At 45.7% G+C, this 17,869-nt stretch overlaps 1 protein-coding gene, 9 non-coding genes and 1 pseudogene across 10 annotated transcripts; all 11 read right to left on the bottom strand.

The window, feature by feature from the left end:
- Positions 1–2,259: 2,259 nt before the first annotated feature.
- Positions 2,260–2,453, bottom strand: LOC123472780. The gene has a single exon (XR_006647260.1). It is a non-coding gene; the product is annotated as a U2 spliceosomal RNA (small nuclear RNA).
- A 524-nt stretch (positions 2,454–2,977) lies between these two features.
- On the bottom strand, positions 2,978–6,476 carry LOC123472390. The gene has a single exon (XM_045173802.1). The coding sequence runs from the start codon at positions 6,257–6,259 to the stop codon at positions 2,978–2,980; it is 3,282 nt and encodes a 1,093-aa protein (XP_045029737.1). The 5' UTR covers positions 6,260–6,476.
- A 376-nt stretch (positions 6,477–6,852) lies between these two features.
- On the bottom strand, positions 6,853–6,963 carry LOC123472799 (annotated as a pseudogene).
- Positions 6,964–7,621: 658 nt separating this feature from the next.
- LOC123472863 lies at positions 7,622–7,844 on the bottom strand. Its single transcript, XR_006647327.1, has one exon. It is a non-coding gene; the product is annotated as a small nucleolar RNA U3 (small nucleolar RNA).
- Positions 7,845–14,092: 6,248 nt separating this feature from the next.
- LOC123472939 lies at positions 14,093–14,215 on the bottom strand. Its single transcript, XR_006647400.1, has one exon. It is a non-coding gene; the product is annotated as a U5 spliceosomal RNA (small nuclear RNA).
- A 488-nt stretch (positions 14,216–14,703) lies between these two features.
- On the bottom strand, positions 14,704–14,845 carry LOC123472894. The gene has a single exon (XR_006647357.1). It is a non-coding gene; the product is annotated as a U4 spliceosomal RNA (small nuclear RNA).
- A 391-nt stretch (positions 14,846–15,236) lies between these two features.
- On the bottom strand, positions 15,237–15,325 carry Trnah-gug. The gene is given in 2 exon segments: positions 15,237–15,271; positions 15,289–15,325. It is a non-coding gene; the product is annotated as a tRNA-His (tRNA).
- A 110-nt stretch (positions 15,326–15,435) lies between these two features.
- LOC123472876 lies at positions 15,436–15,554 on the bottom strand. The gene has a single exon (XR_006647339.1). It is a non-coding gene; the product is annotated as a 5S ribosomal RNA (ribosomal RNA).
- Positions 15,555–15,651: 97 nt separating this feature from the next.
- Positions 15,652–15,770, bottom strand: LOC123472866. The gene has a single exon (XR_006647330.1). It is a non-coding gene; the product is annotated as a 5S ribosomal RNA (ribosomal RNA).
- A 274-nt stretch (positions 15,771–16,044) lies between these two features.
- On the bottom strand, positions 16,045–16,208 carry LOC123472724. The gene has a single exon (XR_006647205.1). It is a non-coding gene; the product is annotated as a U1 spliceosomal RNA (small nuclear RNA).
- A 628-nt stretch (positions 16,209–16,836) lies between these two features.
- Positions 16,837–17,029, bottom strand: LOC123472788. The gene has a single exon (XR_006647268.1). It is a non-coding gene; the product is annotated as a U2 spliceosomal RNA (small nuclear RNA).
- Positions 17,030–17,869: the final 840 nt, after the last annotated feature.

Here is a 17,869-nt window from a genome sequence, read left to right as displayed (position 1 = left end):
GGAGGTGAGGAAAGAATTCTGAGCTCTTCAGATGTTGGGTTCTTCCATTCACATCTGTCAAAATGTTCTCTGGCGAAGTCAATCTGGTTAGTTGATGGTGGTGTTTGGGAGTAGGTTGATTCGAGGAAAGCAGCAGCCAAATCCTTGGTTCCCGTGTAGCCAATGGATTCCTCTTCTAATATTTTCCTTACGGCTCTGCGAGGATAGAGTGAGTAGAGGCGTTGAAGTTTGCCTTTTTTCTCTGCTGCCTTTCTTCCTGAACGCCTTATTTTTTGTTGTTGTCGATTTTGGTTGCGATGGCTTCTTGTCCTCTCTGTTGATGTTGTTGGTCTTCTTGGTGCGGAGATTGTGTCTTCCGGTTTCGTTGAAAGCCTAACCCACTCAACTGTGCATTCACTGAGGAGGGAACAAGACCCTGCAGGGAGGTGCACAATTCTATCCTTGAAGCCCACAACCCCCTAAACTCGTCTTCTGTTCCCGCTACGTCGACGGTAGATACTGAGTTCACAAATTGGCTAGGGGATGATAAAGGGGAGGAAAAGGAATTGTTTCGACTTGAACTAGAAGTGGAAGCCGGAGAACTAAGGGGTGTTTGGTTCGGATTAGGTGTTGGAATACGCAATGGTGAAGGGGACTGGAGATTGTGCTCTGGGTTAAGGATGATTGGTGGTGATATCTGGTGGGAAGTCCTAGAACTTTGTGTAGTTGACGGGGTGGAACTACTGGAAATTAAGGAATTTCTGATGGATGAAAGAGAGATGGTGGGTGAATGCGGTAAATTTGTTGAGAGCAAAGGGTTGGAAGAGGATATAGATGAATTAGGCGTGGTTTGTTGTGGGACTCTATGTACTTTATAGTGCTCTCTCATGGCATGCCCTTCTAGTATGACGTTGCACGCTCTGCATTTCCATTTCCTTTTAGTGGACAAACCGTGTTCGCGCGCTATATGATGTTCAATAGACTGCGCTGCAACTGTGCCTTGAGCCGTTGTATACCAACGGCACAGTGGACATCTGCAGTTTCCACAAGGATAGGGAAGGATGAGATCCTCTCCTGCAATTTCTGATTGCTGTATGGAAATACTTTCATGGCCAGTGCTGTCATCACTAGGTGCATCGTCACACACAGCATGGTGTCTTTTGGCTCTGATACGTTCTTCGGAAATTTGATTGCACAATTGACAATAATACTTTGCAACGACGATCAAACCATGTTTTAATTTTAAATGATCTACGGCATTTTTAACATGCGTTTTGGAACCATATCTACCGCTTGGACAGAGAGAGCACTTTAGAGTAGGAGGGACGGGAAAGGGAAGCTTAAGGATCCCATCTACGCAGTTATCGAAAAACAACTCGGTTATCGACTCCGTCATCATGAGCGTAACATCGTTGATTTCTTAACAGATTTTAGCAAGGGAATAGTGGAAGAGGGATAAAGGTTAGGCCAGACAGTCAAGTGTCTGGTTTTCTGAAGGTTAAGGTAAAGTCAGACAGTCAAATTTCTTGTTTTTGGGATAGGTTACTGAAGGTCAGTGGTAAAGGTGGGTGTAAGTTTGGTCTAATTTGAGGAAAGGGCAATTTAGACAGATCAAATGACTTAAGATTTTCAAATGTTCTAAGTTAAAATATTTCAAGATATGAATCTATGTTTACAATTACTAGCAAAAGATTGTACAGTTTATTATACAGCCAATTTGTGAACTTGTTAGTATGTGGGCCTAACCGTGACGCACGTGTGGGGAATATGAAAAACGAGATGGGAATTGACGGCCGGATTGAATACCGGAAGACCGACGTCACAATTAACGCCGCGTAGTTTACGCCAAAAACACCTTCTCGCTAGCTGCCGACGTAAGCGATTACCCAGCTGTCAAGGATTGAGAGACGAGGAAATGTTAGTGAGGAAGTGAGCCAAGATTGCCCGAACAGATTTCAGGCAATCAGCAGCATCACTTGGTCGAAAAATCTATCAGTCTATGATACCAGGGGTCCTATCGAACCCGTCTAAAAAAAACTCGTTCCCTTTGAGGGACACAACTTGTTGGGCTGCAATTATTTAACCATGTTCCATACCTAGTGAAAGCTGTCGAAAGATACATTTTCAGCAGCCAAATGACTTCCGATGGAATAGTGATAGGTTGAGGATAAGAAAGTATGTTCATATAGTGTATATGTCATTTTTTCCACCTCATAATGATGCGAGAAACATAAAGAAGAGCACTCAGAAATTGATTTAATTCAGAAAAACATCTCTTTTAAGGGGTGAGCCGAGCCCGGAGGTACTGCAATACCGGGTCAACCCGTGGCAGGATCAATGCAAGCATTGATTTCCCACCGAATTCCAAAAATCAGTTTAATATTCTGGGGTTCATTTGAACCCGTATCAGATATTAAGCTGATAAGAACAGATTTTATGCTTTGTATTTTCCAATGGACTGGGAATAAAGCTGTATACAATTAGGTTTTTACATTAATATGTAAAGGGAAAAAGTTCGCGAGACGACGTGTCAACGCTACGTTAAAAAACCCTTAAAGAGAATGTTGCAGAAGACTGTTGTCTTCTGTTTCTTCATCTTCTTCGGGCGGTGGATCGCTTCCTTCTGTTTGATAGGCCAAGTGCTTTGCTATTATTCTGGTCGTTCCTTGTATGGCCAAGAGTTTCATCTTCCTCTTCAGGTTGTTCCATCGTCTTCCAGGAATGGTGAGGGCTAGAGATATGGCGTCGTTGCTCGGAAGCCAGGACCCGAGAGAGCCAACGACTAGAGGAAGTACAGATCCAAGGTCTTTGTACTTCTCTATCTTCTTATTCCTTTCCCTCTCTAACCCTTCTGCACTGCTGAGTGGAACTGTCACGTCAATAATGATAGCTGGGTTCGTCGATGTTACGACGATGTCAGGTCGCATTCCGGTGGAGTCAATTGCCCGATTGACGGAAACGGAGTGGCCGAGCGCCTCCGCTTCTGTCACCATTAGATCTAAGATAGAATTATGTCTATTAATGGATAGAGCTGAATTGACTTGGCAACAGCAGACGACATGGTCTGTTGTTTCCAATTTGCCACAACCAAGACGACATGTCTTGTTTGTGGACTTAGATCCTGGACACCCTCTAACTGGAAGTCTTCCAAGTCTGCTTGGTGGAGGTAGTGCCATTCTTGAAATGTTAGAGGTGTTCTGCAGGAGATGAGTGCTGCTGTGTCCTTCGCCATGTCGAGTGCAAGCCCCGTTGCAACCTTCCCTTGTTGCTCTGACAGTAGCCTTGACGTCCATCTTCCTCTCAGGGCGGTTCGGAGTCCTCTGACTGCTTTCAGGGAAATGCAAGAGATGTCATCGGCGATGATTTTGGAGTACTGTTCGCCGGATACATCAATCTTGATCCTCTTCAAGTGGCCAGCTGCCCTCCTCGAACGCGTCCAGAGGTTCATGGATGCTCCTCCATGTCTTATGGCACCAAGTCCTTTGTCCATTGACCCTGCCAAGTATTCATTAATTGGTATGGGGAATGGTACTTCTCTCTTTCCGTATCCTAGTCGTATTGTCTCCTCCAGTTGCGCCATAGCCACTTCGCTAACGGACTTGTCCTCGCTGTCTAGGAGTTGCATCGCTCTAGCTATGGTCCAGATATCAGCCTCCTCGGTCAAAGGAAGCATTCCAAGCCCCCCAACTCTTCTGTCTGCGTAGAAGAAAGCTGTGTTAGACGAGATAGGGACGTTGGCAACTCTGCGTAGAAAATCTCTGCATGCGACATCCAGGTCGTAGAGAGCACCCTTTTCCACCCTTCCTGACGCCAGATGATGAGACAGCGATGGTAGAAGACAACTCCTGTATACTTCTAACTTCTGCCAGGGAGCTAAACCAGAATCTGCTACTTTAATTAAGTTTTGAGCTAAAGAGGTGGTTGGACGAAAGGTCAGGCGAGCTCCTAGAGGTGTTCCTAGGTAGTCCTCTTGATCGTCTTCTGCCAGGGGTCTGATTTCGGCGTCTCCGATTTTCAGCGAGTTGTCTGTAACAGATTTTCCGTTAATAAGTGTTAAGGACGTGCACTTACCTGGATTGAACTTCAAGCCTAGCGAGGTTGCCGTGTCCTCTACGGCATTGAGAGTTCTTTGCGTTTCTCGGATTGACGATCCTACAATGGCAATATCGTCCGCATATGCTGTAGTTGAGACCCTAGCTTGAAACGCTGAGAATCCGGTGTTATTTGATTTTGCCGTCCGTATGATGGGTTCAGCTGCCAGGTTGAATACCACGCTGCTTAATGGGTCGCCTTGTCGAACACCAGCCGTTGGATGAATCTGCACGGAATCTTGCCCAACAGCAAACTCCATGATGTTGTTTGAGTAGATATCGCTTAGGATGCGACGAAGCTCAGCTGGTATTGGTAGACTCTGAAATAGACAATTTAAAATTGGGTGAGGAATGGATCCAAAAGCATTGGAGAGGTCCAACCAGGCAATCACCATCTCCCTCTTGGACTGTTTCGCCTGTTCAATAACAGTGTGAAGGAGATGTGTGTGTTCCTGGATGCCTCGAACACCTGGTAGAAACCCTTTTTGCTCTGACGAAATCCATCCTAGCTTCGTCGCAGTTGACATTATTCTTGAGGACAAAATTCCTGAGAAGATCTTGTACATTGTCGGAAGAAGGGATATTGGCCGAAAGTTCCCATAATCTGAGGAGTCACCTTTCTTGTATATCGGAACGGTCCTCGAGGTCTTCCAGCAAGCTGGAATCCCATAAGTCCATACCGCGCGGTAGATGGAAGCTAGGAGATGACCGCTTGTGTCCAGTGCACGAAGGTGCCGATATTCCAAGCCGTCTCGTCCAGGCGCGGTGTTGCAAGCTTTACCGAGTCTATGCTTGATTTCTTCTGGACTTGGAGGTGAGGAAAGAATTCTGAGCTCTTCAGAGGTTGGGTTCTTCCATTCACATCTTTCGAAATGGGCTCTCGCGCATTCAACCTGGTTAGTTGATGGTGGTGTTTGGGAGTAGGTCGATTCGAGGAAAGCAGCAGCCAAATCCTTGGTTCCCGTGTAGCCAATGGATTCCTCTTCTAATATTTTCCTTACGGCTCTGCGAGGATAGAGTGAGTAGAGGCGTTGAAGTTTGCCTTTTTCCTCTGCTGCCTTTCTTCCTGAACGCCTTATTTTTTGTTGTTGTCGATTTTGGTTGCGATGGCTTCTTGTCCTCTCTGTTGGTGTTGTTTGTCTTCTTGGTGCGGAGATTGTGTCTTCCGGTTTCGTTGAAAGCCTGAGCCATTCAACTGTGCATTCACGGAGGAGGGAATCAAGACCCTGCAGGGAGGTGCACAATTCTATCCTTGAAGCCCACAACCCCCTAAACTCGTCTTCTGTTCCCGCTACGTCGACGGTAGAAACTGAGTTCACAAGTTGGCTAGGAGATGATAAGGGGGAGGAAAAGGAAGTGTTTCGACTCGAACTAGAAGTGGAAGCTGGAGAACTAAGGGGTGTTTGGCTCGGATTAGGTGTTGGAATACGCAATGGTGAAGGGGACTGGAGATTAGGCTCTAGGTTAAGGATGATTGGTGGTGATATCTGGTGGGAAGCAATAGAACTTGGTGTAGTTGACGGGGTGGAACTACTGGAGATTAAGGAATTTCTTATGGATGCAAGAGAGAGGGTGGGTGAATGTGGTAAGTTTGTTGAGAGCAAAGGGTTGGTAGAGGATATTGATGAATTAGGCGTTGTTTGTTGTGGGATTCTATGTACTTTATAGTGCTCTCTCATGGCATGCCCTTCTAGTATGACGTTGCACGCTCTGCATTTCCATTTCCTTTTAGTGGACAAACCGTGTTCGCGCGCTATATGGTGTTCAATAGACTGCGCTGCAACTGTGCCTTGTGCCGTTGTATACCAACGGCACAGTGGACATCTGCAGTTTCCACAAGGATAGGGAAGGATTAGATCCTCTCCTGCAATTTCTGATTGCTGTATGGGAATGCTTTCATGGCCAGTGCTGTCATCACTAGGTGCTTCGTCGCACACAGCATGGTGTCTTTTGGCTCTGATACGTTCTTCAGAAATTTGATTGCACAATTGGCAATAATATTTTATAACAACGATCAAGCCATGTTTTAATTTTAAATGATCTACTGCATTTTTAACATGAGTCTTAGAACCATATCTACCACTTGGACAAAGAGAGCACTTTAGAGTAGAAGGGACGGGGAAGGGAAGCTTAAGGATCCCATCTACGCAGTTATAGAAAAACAACTCGGTTATCGACTCCGTCATCATGAGCGTAACATTGTTGATTTCTTAACAGATTTTAGCAAGGGAATAGCGAAAGAGGGATAAAGGTTAGGCCAGACAGTCAAGTGTCTGGTTTTCTGAAGGTTAAGGTAAAGTCAGACAATCAAATATCTTGTTTTTGGGGTAGGTTACTGAAGGTCAGTGGTAAAGGTGGGTGTGAGTTTAGCCTAATTTAAGGAAAGGGCAATTTAGACAGCTAAAATGACTTTAAATTTTAAAATGTTCAAAGTTTAAAAAAACAAAACAATTTCAAGATATGAATCTATGTTTACAATTACTAGCAAAAGATTTTACAGTTTAATATACAGCCAATTTGTGAACTTGTTAGTATGTGGGCCTAACCGTGACGCACGTGTGGGGAATATGAAAAACGAGATGGGAATTGACGGCCGGATTGAATACCGGAAGACCGACGTCACAATTAACGCCGCGTAGTTTACGCCAAAAACACCTTCTCGCCAGCTGCCGACGTAAGCGATTACCCAGCTGTCAAGGATTGGGAGACGAGGAAATGTTAGTGAGGAAGTGAGCCAAGATTGCCCGAACAGATTTCAGGCAATCAGCAGCAACACTTGGTCGAAAAATCTATCAGTCTATGATACCCGGGGTCCTATCGAACCCGTATCAGATATTAAGCTGATAAGAACAGATACTACACTTTGATCTTAGACAAAAGGCCGAGAAGCGATAACTGAAACTCAAGTTACTGGGTGTTATATGCCATACGGATCTCGAAAATATGGCTGATGAACAAAATGAGCAAACCACTATCGAAAAACGAAGAAAGTCACCAGGAAACCAGGCTGTTGCTAGAACCCTGCCTGGCACTGTTCGAAGCCAATACAACTCATTAGTTTTTATCTTCTCTTTTGATACAAATAGATTATTAGGCTAAAAGGTTCAAATATTATATTATATGTGAAGCTGGTGATTGCAATGCACTCTCCATTTGAGTCAATCAACTCCACCTAGTAGCAAACTCTGCACACTATGAACTATCAATGCAGCAGGAATGCATCAGAAAACATGTTGGATAGAATCCTGGAATACGTAACGCAGCTGTTTTTGCAGCAACCAAGTTAATGTTACGCTGAGAAAACAACGAACAACAGGAAGAAATGTTACGTGAAGACATTAGCGAACGTCACATGTTTGAAATACTACGCCTGCCAATGTGCGAAATTCTTATTAAAGGGCACAGGATTCGATCAATGAAATCTACACATGGAAACGTTAGCTACTTTGATATCGATAACACGAAACGCTAAAGAGACGAGGCATTTGGGTTTAACGTTTTACGTATATCAGAGGAATCAATAAGTTCATTTTTCTATGCTTTGCTAAATTACCGCTCTGAAAACGCCGGTTTCCTTCCAGTGTGCCACAAGGGAACACCGAAAACGGTCCTCAATGGCGACGACCAGATACCACGCAAGTGGCTAGGATCGCAACCTGTTTCACTCTCAGAAGCCAGCGTCATTACTCGTCATCGCGGGTTGATTGGAGAAATGTTTCTGGTGGGACACAAGTCAAGATATACTACAGAAATGATCACGTGAAGTATGATCTTAAAGTTGAAATAAACTTGCAAGAGAATAAATCGATTATGCAAAATGAAACAGCATTAATTAATCTATTCGTAAAATAACGTGGTTTTTATTGTTAACGAGTTCTTCCTAGAAGTGAATTATGTGGAAAAGTGCTACACAACGACACGGCGCGTTTTGTTCATTCAATACAAACAGCTGAAATGGCGAAACAATGACGGTATTTAGAGCACGGCGGAAATTAAAAGCAGTTTGTTGAGGGTCACTCGCCAATTTCTTATATCGCGCTTCATCCTAGAAATACAATCGGTCGTCAGACATTAATACTTCAGCTGGATGTGTCGCACGCATCTGTAATCCTGCTTCTGGGAGGCTTGATAGTGTGGATGACTTGAGACGAGGATTCCTACTTCGTGACCGTGCATGTTGATCAGGCGTCCGCACTAAGTTCGGCATCAACATGGACTCATTGAAGGAATTTAATGGGTGCAGGTTAGCTAAGGAGGAGCAAAACGGGCCAGGAAGGAAACTAAGCAGCCAAAAGTTCCCGTGTCGAGCAGTAGTAGGATCGCGCCCGTGAATGTACGACATGAATTAGCCTCGACGAAACAGTCAAACCTCTTTCTTTTTATTTCTATTAAGGAAAGTATGAGTTTCAATGGGTTTGTTTCTACTTCAAAAGTGAAATACTGCCAGAACAATAAGCTCCACCTGTTGTAGTCTTTGTAGCTTAGTCTTGACTGCCTGTATTTCCCCTCTCTGCGTTTGGCTTCGCCTCTAGCTGGCCGAGGCCATCTAGCGCTAAGCTCTACAACATCTTCCCCTTACACAGGCAACAAACAGAACGAAGATGACAAATCAGGGGAACTGAAACATGAAATTAGGCTGAGGGGAACATAACAGCACAGGCCTAGAAAAGAAAAGGAAGGACAAGCAACCAAACAAAGAGAGTTGGAAACTGAGAGAAGAAAAGTGAAGTTGAAACAATCACAAAAACAAACAAACAAACAAATGGAATAACCCAGGACGAGTTAGCTCCGCCCATCCGCCCCATCAGAAACCGGACGAGAATACTGACGGCCCAATCTGGTGCACATGACCATCGGCCGGAAGCTACGCGCCGGACTGCTCACTGGACTCCCACCATCAACTGGAGCGGCCGCCTGGCTGACGGCTTGCCCGATCACCGAACCAGAAGCTGCTGGACCCTCCACCGCAGGTCGCGATTCCCTACTCGGCTGGCGTGACGTACCCACGGGCTGTGCAACAGGGGCCGACCTTGGCGACGTGGGTGGTTGAGCGACCGGTCCCGAAACAAAGCATTCCGGCTGCCGAGCACCAGCCATAGATAGCGACCCAAAACTGGGACACTGGGACGACTCTGGACGACTCGGCACCGGGGCAGTATGGGAAGATCCATTGACGACGTTGATGGCCCACCGCGTTCGACGAAAAACTCTTCCATCCACCAGTCGGATCAAGTATGAGTGAGGCTCTGCACAGATTTCAACAACAGAACCTAGAAGCCAACGCGATCCGATGAGCGCACGCACCCGTTGACCGACGAAAAGGAATGACGATCTCACATCAGACCGGCGAACATTGTGAAAGACCGCCTCTCCTTGCCTCTTGCGCAGCTGATGATGAACGAACGACGCTGGAACAATGCGGGGCACCAACGCACCGGGTAAAAATGGTAACAATCCACGGAGATGACGCCCCTGTAACAGAACCGACGGCGATGGCAACTGGAGTCACAGGACGACACAGGAGTCGACCGAACCGCCGCCAAGACCTCCCACAATGTACATCCATCTTGGAACATTTTCAGCATCGAGGCCTTCACCGTTTGGATATGACGTTCCGCCAATCCATTCGACTGTGGAAATTCCGGGCTAGACGTGACATGACGAACTCCACGCGACTCACAGAAACGGTTAAACTCGATGCTTGCGAACTGGGTACCATTATCCGATATGAGTTCTTCCGGGGCTCCGAAATCAGCAAAGAAGCAATCCATGGCCTCAATAGTGGCCGCTGAAGTCAAGGATCGAAGTTTGGCCACACAAGGCCACTTGCTATAGCCATCCACCAACAACAAATAATGTACACCGGCAAACTGAAAAAGATCTGCCAATACCAATTGAAACGGATGGACCGGTATTCGCGACGGCAAGATCGGCAACGCTGGATTTTTGTGCCGATTTTCTTGGCAAGTGCCACAGCTGGCGACGACATTCCGTATCTGGTCATCACACCCCAGCCAGTATACCGATGATTTTGCACGACGAATGCACTTGACTTCGCCAAAGTGGCCATAATGAATTCCGTCCATAGCCTCGTGTCGAAGCGACACCGGAACCACCAACCGTTCTCCATACAACACTAAGCCGTCCGCTTCACTCAGATGATGGCGCACATTCCAATATGGTTTGGCCGGCAACGGGCAATGCGTTTTCTTTTCCGGCCAGCCGGACACCAGCAATTCCTTAACTAGAACTAATGACGGATCCGCGTCCGTCGCTTGCGCATACTTGGACCGGGTATCACGCAAAGGGATGATTTGATCCAGCAAAGCGTGGACTTGTTCCTGGCAGCGTTGCGTCTCATCATCCTCAAATTGTGCTGGCAAATGGGCCCTGCTCAACGTGTCGGCTATAAAGAGCTCTCTTCCAGGTTTGTAGACGACACGAAAATCAAATGTTTGCAGCTGCATCCGCATCCGCTGGATACGGGGTGTACATTCAGCAACGGGCTTGTCGATAAGCCCCACCAGGGGTTTATGGTCAGACTCCACAGTAGCCTGCTGGCCATACACGTACTGTTTGAAATGCATCAACCCAAACTGTACGGCCAACAACTCTTTTTCGATTTGGCAGTATCGGCGTTGGGTAGGAGTTAAAGACGTTGACGAGTAGGCCACCGGCTGGCCATCTTGAAGCAAAACAGCTCCTATGCCAGTAGGTGATGCGTCGACCGACAGAACCACCGGCAGCTGCAAATCAAAGCGGCATAGCGTTGGTAGTGACGCCATTGCGTCTTTTAACTTGGCCATGGCCTCTCTCTGTGGCTCCTCCCACACCCACGCCGACGATTCCTTTAGCAAATCACGAAGGGGCCGAGTGATAGCAGCCAAATTTTTACAGAATTTATCCAGGTAGGTCACCATTCCCAGTATATCGAACGAGATCAGCTTTTCCAGTGGGCTCAGGCATATTAACTATCGCCTCCACTTTAGCGGGATCCACTTTATCAACACCTTCCCCGATGATATGACCAAGCCACAGCAACTCCTTCATGAAGAATCGGCACTTCTTCAATTGAAGTTTCAGGCCATGCTGTCTACACCGTTCCAGAACTTTGCGCAGATTGTCGTCCAGCTCCTCCTTGGTTTCTCCCGTCACTAGGAAATCATCAAAGTATATAATCACTCCCTGAAGATCACCAAACAGCTCATCCATGGTTTGTAAGTAGACCTCCGCGGCTGATTTTAACCCAAACGGCAGGCGTAAGAAGCGATAGCGACCGCGAGGTGTCGCCATAGTACAAAGGAACGACGACGCTGTTGACCAAGGGATTTTGTAAAACCCTGACGCCGCATCCAAACTGCAGAAGAACTTAGCCTTACCAATCTTGGCAAACAGCTGTTCCACGGTGGGTACTGTAAAATGCTGCCGCTGTATTGCCTTATTGAGTTCGGACGGATCGAGGCAGATCCGAATATCTTCATCTGGTTTGCTGGCCACCAACATTCGGCTGACCCATTCAGTTGGCTCTGTAACCGGAACAAGGATCTCTTCAGCCACCATCTGATCCAGCTTGCGATATACCGGCTCCTCCAGCCGAAACGGAAGTCTGCCTGCCGCAGATACTACAGGATCGACATAGTTAGTACCTGTACCCAACTTAATGGTGTGTTCCACCGGCAATTTACCCAGTCCAGTAAAGACGTCCACGAACTCTTTTACGATTGGTGGCACCGATGGATCCGGCTCTGCAGTGACGACATGAACCCGCCTAATCAAATCCAGTTTTTTACAAGACGGAAGCCCCAAAATAGTGGGTTGACCGGGTTCGTCAACCACAACAAAGTCAACCACGTGAACGGAACCGTTGATAACCACCTTCGCAGTATGAACGCCAAGAACAGTCAAGTACCCATTTTTCGCCCCATAGCGCCGCAAGCGAGGTCCAGGCCGGAGACGGCGTCGTTGCACCGGCAGTCGACGAAAAACCTCCTGTGGCATTACATTGCATGAGGCTCCTGAATCCAGCTTCACCGTAACTTTCACGTCATCCACCGAAAGATTTTCACTCCACTCGCTGTCTCCAGGTGCAGAATACTGCTCATGACGTAGCTCATGGGTCACATAATCCTCCAACGAGCGTGCACCTACCCCGTCACCAACCTCACTTTCCACAGAGTTGAGTTGCATGTGTGTGCCACGGCGTGCTGGTTGATCCTTGAAACCGGTTGAAAGTGCGTTGGCTGGAAAACGGGACTCCGATCGTGACTGAGGATTTGGACACCTCTTCGCATAATGCCCATTTTTTCCGCAGGCAAAGCACGTAATATGAGCAGCAGAACAACGGCCAGCTACGTGTCGGCGTCCACAACCTGAGCATTCAACGAACGACTGTCCGGTACCACCTTGTGTGCTTGGACCTCTGTGGTGTGCTCCAGCACCACCTGATCCTTTTTGTGGCTCTTTTCCGTTAGCCTGTTTACGGAATCATCCAGCCGACGAGTTGGTAAGTCAGTAGACATCTGCGACAGCTGAGCGCGTGAGGCCTCACACGACCTCACTATGTCACACGCCTTGGCCAAGGTCAGCGTTTTCTCAAACAGAAGTTTTTCTCGTGTTTGTGAGTCAGCCACTCCCAGTACTACTTGATCACGCAGCACCGACTCTACCGACGCACCATAATTACAGCCCTTCGCCATTCCACGGAGACAAACGATCCAAGAGTCAAACGACTCCCCTGGAAGTTGGTGTCGACGGAGGAATTTGAACCGTTCGAAGACTTCGCTTTTCAATGGTACAATGTGATCACCAAACTTGTCCAGCACCGGCTTAATTTTCTTAGCATCACCAGCTGATGAAAACACAAACGTATCGAATATTTTGAGGCCTTCAACCCCGAGTAGTGTGATCAGCACTCCCACTATCACCTCTTCATCCGTCTCATCCTTACGTGTGGCTAGAATAAAGTACTCAAACTGTCGGCGCCACATTTTCCACTCAGAGGCCAGATCACTCGACGAGAAATTAAACAGTTCTGGTGCCCGCAACGACGTCGCCATGATAATAATATGGAACGTCTGTCACCAACAACTTGAGACACCCACCTAGTTCACGAATTTAACTACTTTTCGTCACGGATGCCGCAGATATACACAGATAAAGTACGTTAGACCACCACGTGTCCCACGTCACAGGACGCAACAGTAACAAGCTCTACAGGCCACACTTAGTGTCATCAACAGTAAGTCTCCCAAAACTAAGCACAGCAATCTTCCACTCAACTCAATGGAAGCCACAGACGAATAAAAATCTAATCAACAGCAGAAAAATCTTACCCCACACAAAACAGGAATAGTTCATTCCACACTTCTGACACCATGTTGTAGTCTTTGTAGCTTAGTCTTGACTGCCTGTATTTCCCCTCTCTGCGTTTGGCTTCGCCTCTAGCTGGCCGAGGCCATCTAGCGCTAAGCTCTACAACACCACCCTAAATCTTTGAATCTGAAATATTGCAATTGGGTAAAAGAGTGAAAGCTCAAGTGATTGGCATGATTGCATCTGAATATCAACCCGCTCCGTTAAGCTCAATAACGATTCACTGTTTTTGCCACAGCCCAAAGCTAATACTGAATAATAATCTGAATACCTAAATGTTGAATTGCAATTGAAGTTTCTATGCGGCCATCGGGCGCTTCGCGTCCTCGGCCGCGTTTTCAACTTGTGCGTATGGAACAGTGGTGTTTGCATACAATTTTAATGATTTGGAAAAGCATGAAATGGAGGGACCTGAATACTTATATGTTGAACTGCATCTAAAGTTTGCGGCCATCGGACGCTTCGCGCCCTCGGCCGCGTTTTCAACCAACTTCAACGGATCGCTAAGATGGCGGTGTAATTTACCTTTTCTTGATAAACATGAAATGGAGGAATCTTAGTATTCTTTTATTCTCCAATTACATTGAAAATATTTTGCTTTCATCCCTCTACTGACTTATTAACGAAAATTTATTTATTTATCTTTGAGGTGCCCAGTCTAAAGACCAGGCGTTCGAAAAATAAGTCATATAGACTCATCAGTGCTCCTAACCACGGAAATCTTTAGTAAAAGGCGAAAGATTTATCCGGGTATTGATTAGAAACCAGAGTGATTAACAACTGAAATCAGTTGGTCTTTCTTCATTTCCCAACTTCATACCACTTTGGTAAAGTCACGGCAATAAACAGACATATTCAACCGTAATGCGACGACTATTTTCTGTTAGATTTGAAACAGTCACTAAAAAACTTCATGCTGTATAAAGCTCATGTAAAAATAGTTTCCTCTTTTGATTTTCAACTGAGTTAACTTAAGCTGATTGAAACATAAACGAAGTCTAAGGCAAACGGGGTGGGTAAGCTGAATTGGGAAAGGAGACGAAACGTATTTGTTCTGCAAGTCCTTTAGTTTTTTTTCTTTGGGGTGGGGGGGGGGATCCATCCGCTAAGTTGAACAAACACGATTCTATAGACAGAAATTCAGGTTTCCTAACCTTTGATATATGTAGGATTGATTAACCAATCGCTTACTAAAGGTTGATCAAACAGGCAACACTAAACAATAACCGAACACAGTGTTAACGTTCTTTAAGAGAATCTGCTCCTGCTGGAGCTGTCAAAAATTGCCGACAACAAAGAATGTTTCACTTCATCGTGGCGGGGTATTGGTTAAAGTTTTCAACTAGCAATAATCACACCTCGGGAGACCCTCATTGGTTATGATATTGCCACTGCGCAAAGCTAAATTTCCCATGAGAGAGCCCTACTACTTGAACCTTTTTCTTGTCGATTCCGCACGGACGTTGACACCAAAAGCATCAGGCAAGGTACTGCTTTTCGATTAAACTAATCATTTTGCTGCTTTCCTTTTTACACTCACATACCTATAAAGAATATAGTTCATTTTACGAATATTTCACATATTGCCATACAACACCGTTGAGTAGTAAAATTCATGCAAATTACGATGCATTTCGCCAGCTCAAGTGAACGCACAGGAATTGGTTCAGTTTACAGGTCAATTTTGCTGAACCCATTCCCGTTTACTTAACCATAAAATCAGTAAAAACCTACAACAACTGAACGAAAATTACGCAGTTGCTATCTCATTGTGCTTTTCCACTAGCTTTGAAATGCCGTGACCAGGATTCGAACCTGGGTTACTACGGTTTTACGCTATCAGACCCCACAACGTAGGGTCCTAACCACTAGACGATCACGGCCAAATTGAAATGTTTCAATACACGTTAACGTTTCCACACAATCAATTTGTGGATAATAAATATATGGTGTTGGTTATGTTAAAATCTGACTAAAGAGAAAAAAGAAACAATGCCAACAGCATCCCGTATTCCCAAGCGGTCACCCATCCAAGTACTAACGGGACCCGACGTAGCTTAACTTCCGGGAGCTGACGAGACCGGGTGAGTTCTACGTGGTATGGCCGTTGACGGTATTGAATGTAAAATTTACAATGCAAATGTCCGAACTGTTTTTCGCGTGATTCACTTATTGGCGATAAAAAACATACTGAATTTAAAAAAAGCAATGCCAACAGCATCCCGTATTCCCAAGCGGTCACCCATCCAAGTACTAACGGGACCCGACGTAGCTTAACTTCCGGGAGCTGACGAGACCGGGTGAGTTCTACGTGGTATGGCCGTTGACAGTATTTAATGTAAAATTTACAACGCATATGTCCGAATCGTTGTTGGCGTACATCAATCATCACAAAGTATCCGCCTTTTTAACGTTTAGGCATCATAATTGACTTTCTTATCGGGCTTGACCAATGCATTCTTTGCGCTTCCCTTAATGGTTTGCATATTTAAATAGAGAATAATCCCTTTAATGCGGTGGTTTTGATCGCACAGTGACTCCTTTACCAAGTGAAAAGTATCCGTTCAAGTCTGCTTCACTTAGTATTATAGATTCTGCTGCTCAGGGGACGGCGCGAACGCAGTCCCCCACTACCAAAAATTGTACTCCCGAGTTAATCACATTTGGATTAATCGCAAGGGTCAGCCCATCCTTAGTGCAATGGAAAGGCCTCACCCTGAAGGAACCACCTTAGTGATCATGGTTGCCTCTGAGCCAGATAAGTATGACTTTTGTAAATACTTGGCGATTTCTCATAGTTTTTTGGTAGACAAACAATAACGACGAAGTACACTAAATCATAGAGCTCAACAAAGAACTATCGCACGTGGAATTACGTATAAAACTGAAAAATGGGATTGAGCATAGTTGATCCTATACAGCTCTTATTTAAAAAATCGAAAACCTACAGCCATTTCTGGGTTAGAAGAGAAATGCTCCCATTTGGGAAAACTTCTTCCTCCCAAATGGAGACGTCGAATTGCGCTGTTTTTTCGTCTTTACTGCTCAACTGATCTAAACAACAATATTCATAAGAGACATGTCTGCATTTCAGATTGCCGTTCACTCAATTAAACTCGAACCCATTTGAATGGTTAGCTCTAAAAAAAAACTCGTTCCCTTTGAGGGACACAACTTGTTGGGCTGCAATTATTTAACCATGTTCCATACTTAGTGAAAGCTGTCGAAAGATACATTTTCAGCAGCCAAATGACTTCCGATGGAATAGTGATAGGTTGAGGATCAGAAAGTATGTTGATATAGTGTATATGTCATTTTTTCCACCTCATAATGATGCGAGAAACATAAAGAAGAGCACTCAGAAATTGATTTAATTCAGAAAAACATCCCTTTTAAGGGGTGAGCCGAGCCCGGAGGTACTGCAATACCGGGTCAACCCGTGGCAGGATCAATGCAAGCATTGATTTCCCACCGAATTCAAAAATCAGTTTAATATTCTGGGGTTCATTTGAACCCGTATCAGATATTAAGCTGATAAGAACAGATTTTATGCTTTGTATTTTCCAATGGACTGGGAATAAAGCTGTATACAATTATGTTTTTACACTAATATGTAAAGGGAAAAAGTTCGCGAGACGACGTGTCAACGCTACGTTAAAAAACCCTTAAAGAGAATGTTGCAGAAGACTGTTGTCTTCTGTTTCTTCATCTTCTTCGGGCGGTGGATCGCTTCCTTCTGTTTGATAGGCCAAGTGCTTTGCTATTATTCTGGTCGTTCCTTGTATGGCCAAGAGTTTCATCTTCCTCTTCAGGTTGTTCCATCGTCTTCCAGGAATGCTGAGGGCTAGAGATATGGCGTCGTTGCTCGGAAGCCAGGACCCGAGAGAGCCAACGACTAGAGGAAGTACAGATCCAAGGTCTTTGTACTTTTCTATCTTCTTATTCCTTGCCCTCTCTAACCCTTCTGCACTGCTGAGTGGCACCGTCACGTCAATAATGATAGCTGGGTTCGTCGATGTTACAACGATGTCAGGTCGCATTCCGGTGGAGTCAATTGCCCGATTGACGGAAACGGAGTGGCCGAGCGCCTCCGCTTCTGTCACCATAAGATCTAAGATAGAATTATGTCTATTAATGGATAGAGCTGAATTGACTTGGCAACAGCAGACGACATGGTCTGTTGTTTCCAATTTGCCACAACCAAGACGACATGTCTTGTTTGTGGACTTAGATCCTGGACACCCTCTAACTGGAAGTCTTTCGAGTCTGGCTTGGTGGAGGTAGTGCTATTCTTGAAATGTGAGAGGTGTTCTGCAGGAGATGAGTGCTGCTGTGTCCTTCGCCATGTCGAGTGCAAGCCCCGTTGCAACCTTCCCTTGTTGCTCTGACAGTAGCCTTGAAGTCCATCTTCCTCTCAGGGCGGTTCG

The sequence above is a fragment of the Daphnia magna genome, linkage group LG5 (genome assembly GCF_020631705.1).
Source record: "Daphnia magna isolate NIES linkage group LG5, ASM2063170v1.1, whole genome shotgun sequence".
NCBI lineage: Eukaryota > Metazoa > Arthropoda > Branchiopoda > Diplostraca > Daphniidae > Daphnia > Daphnia magna.
Note: the sequence above shows the minus strand (reverse complement) of the source record. Positions and strands in the feature narration are given on the sequence as shown.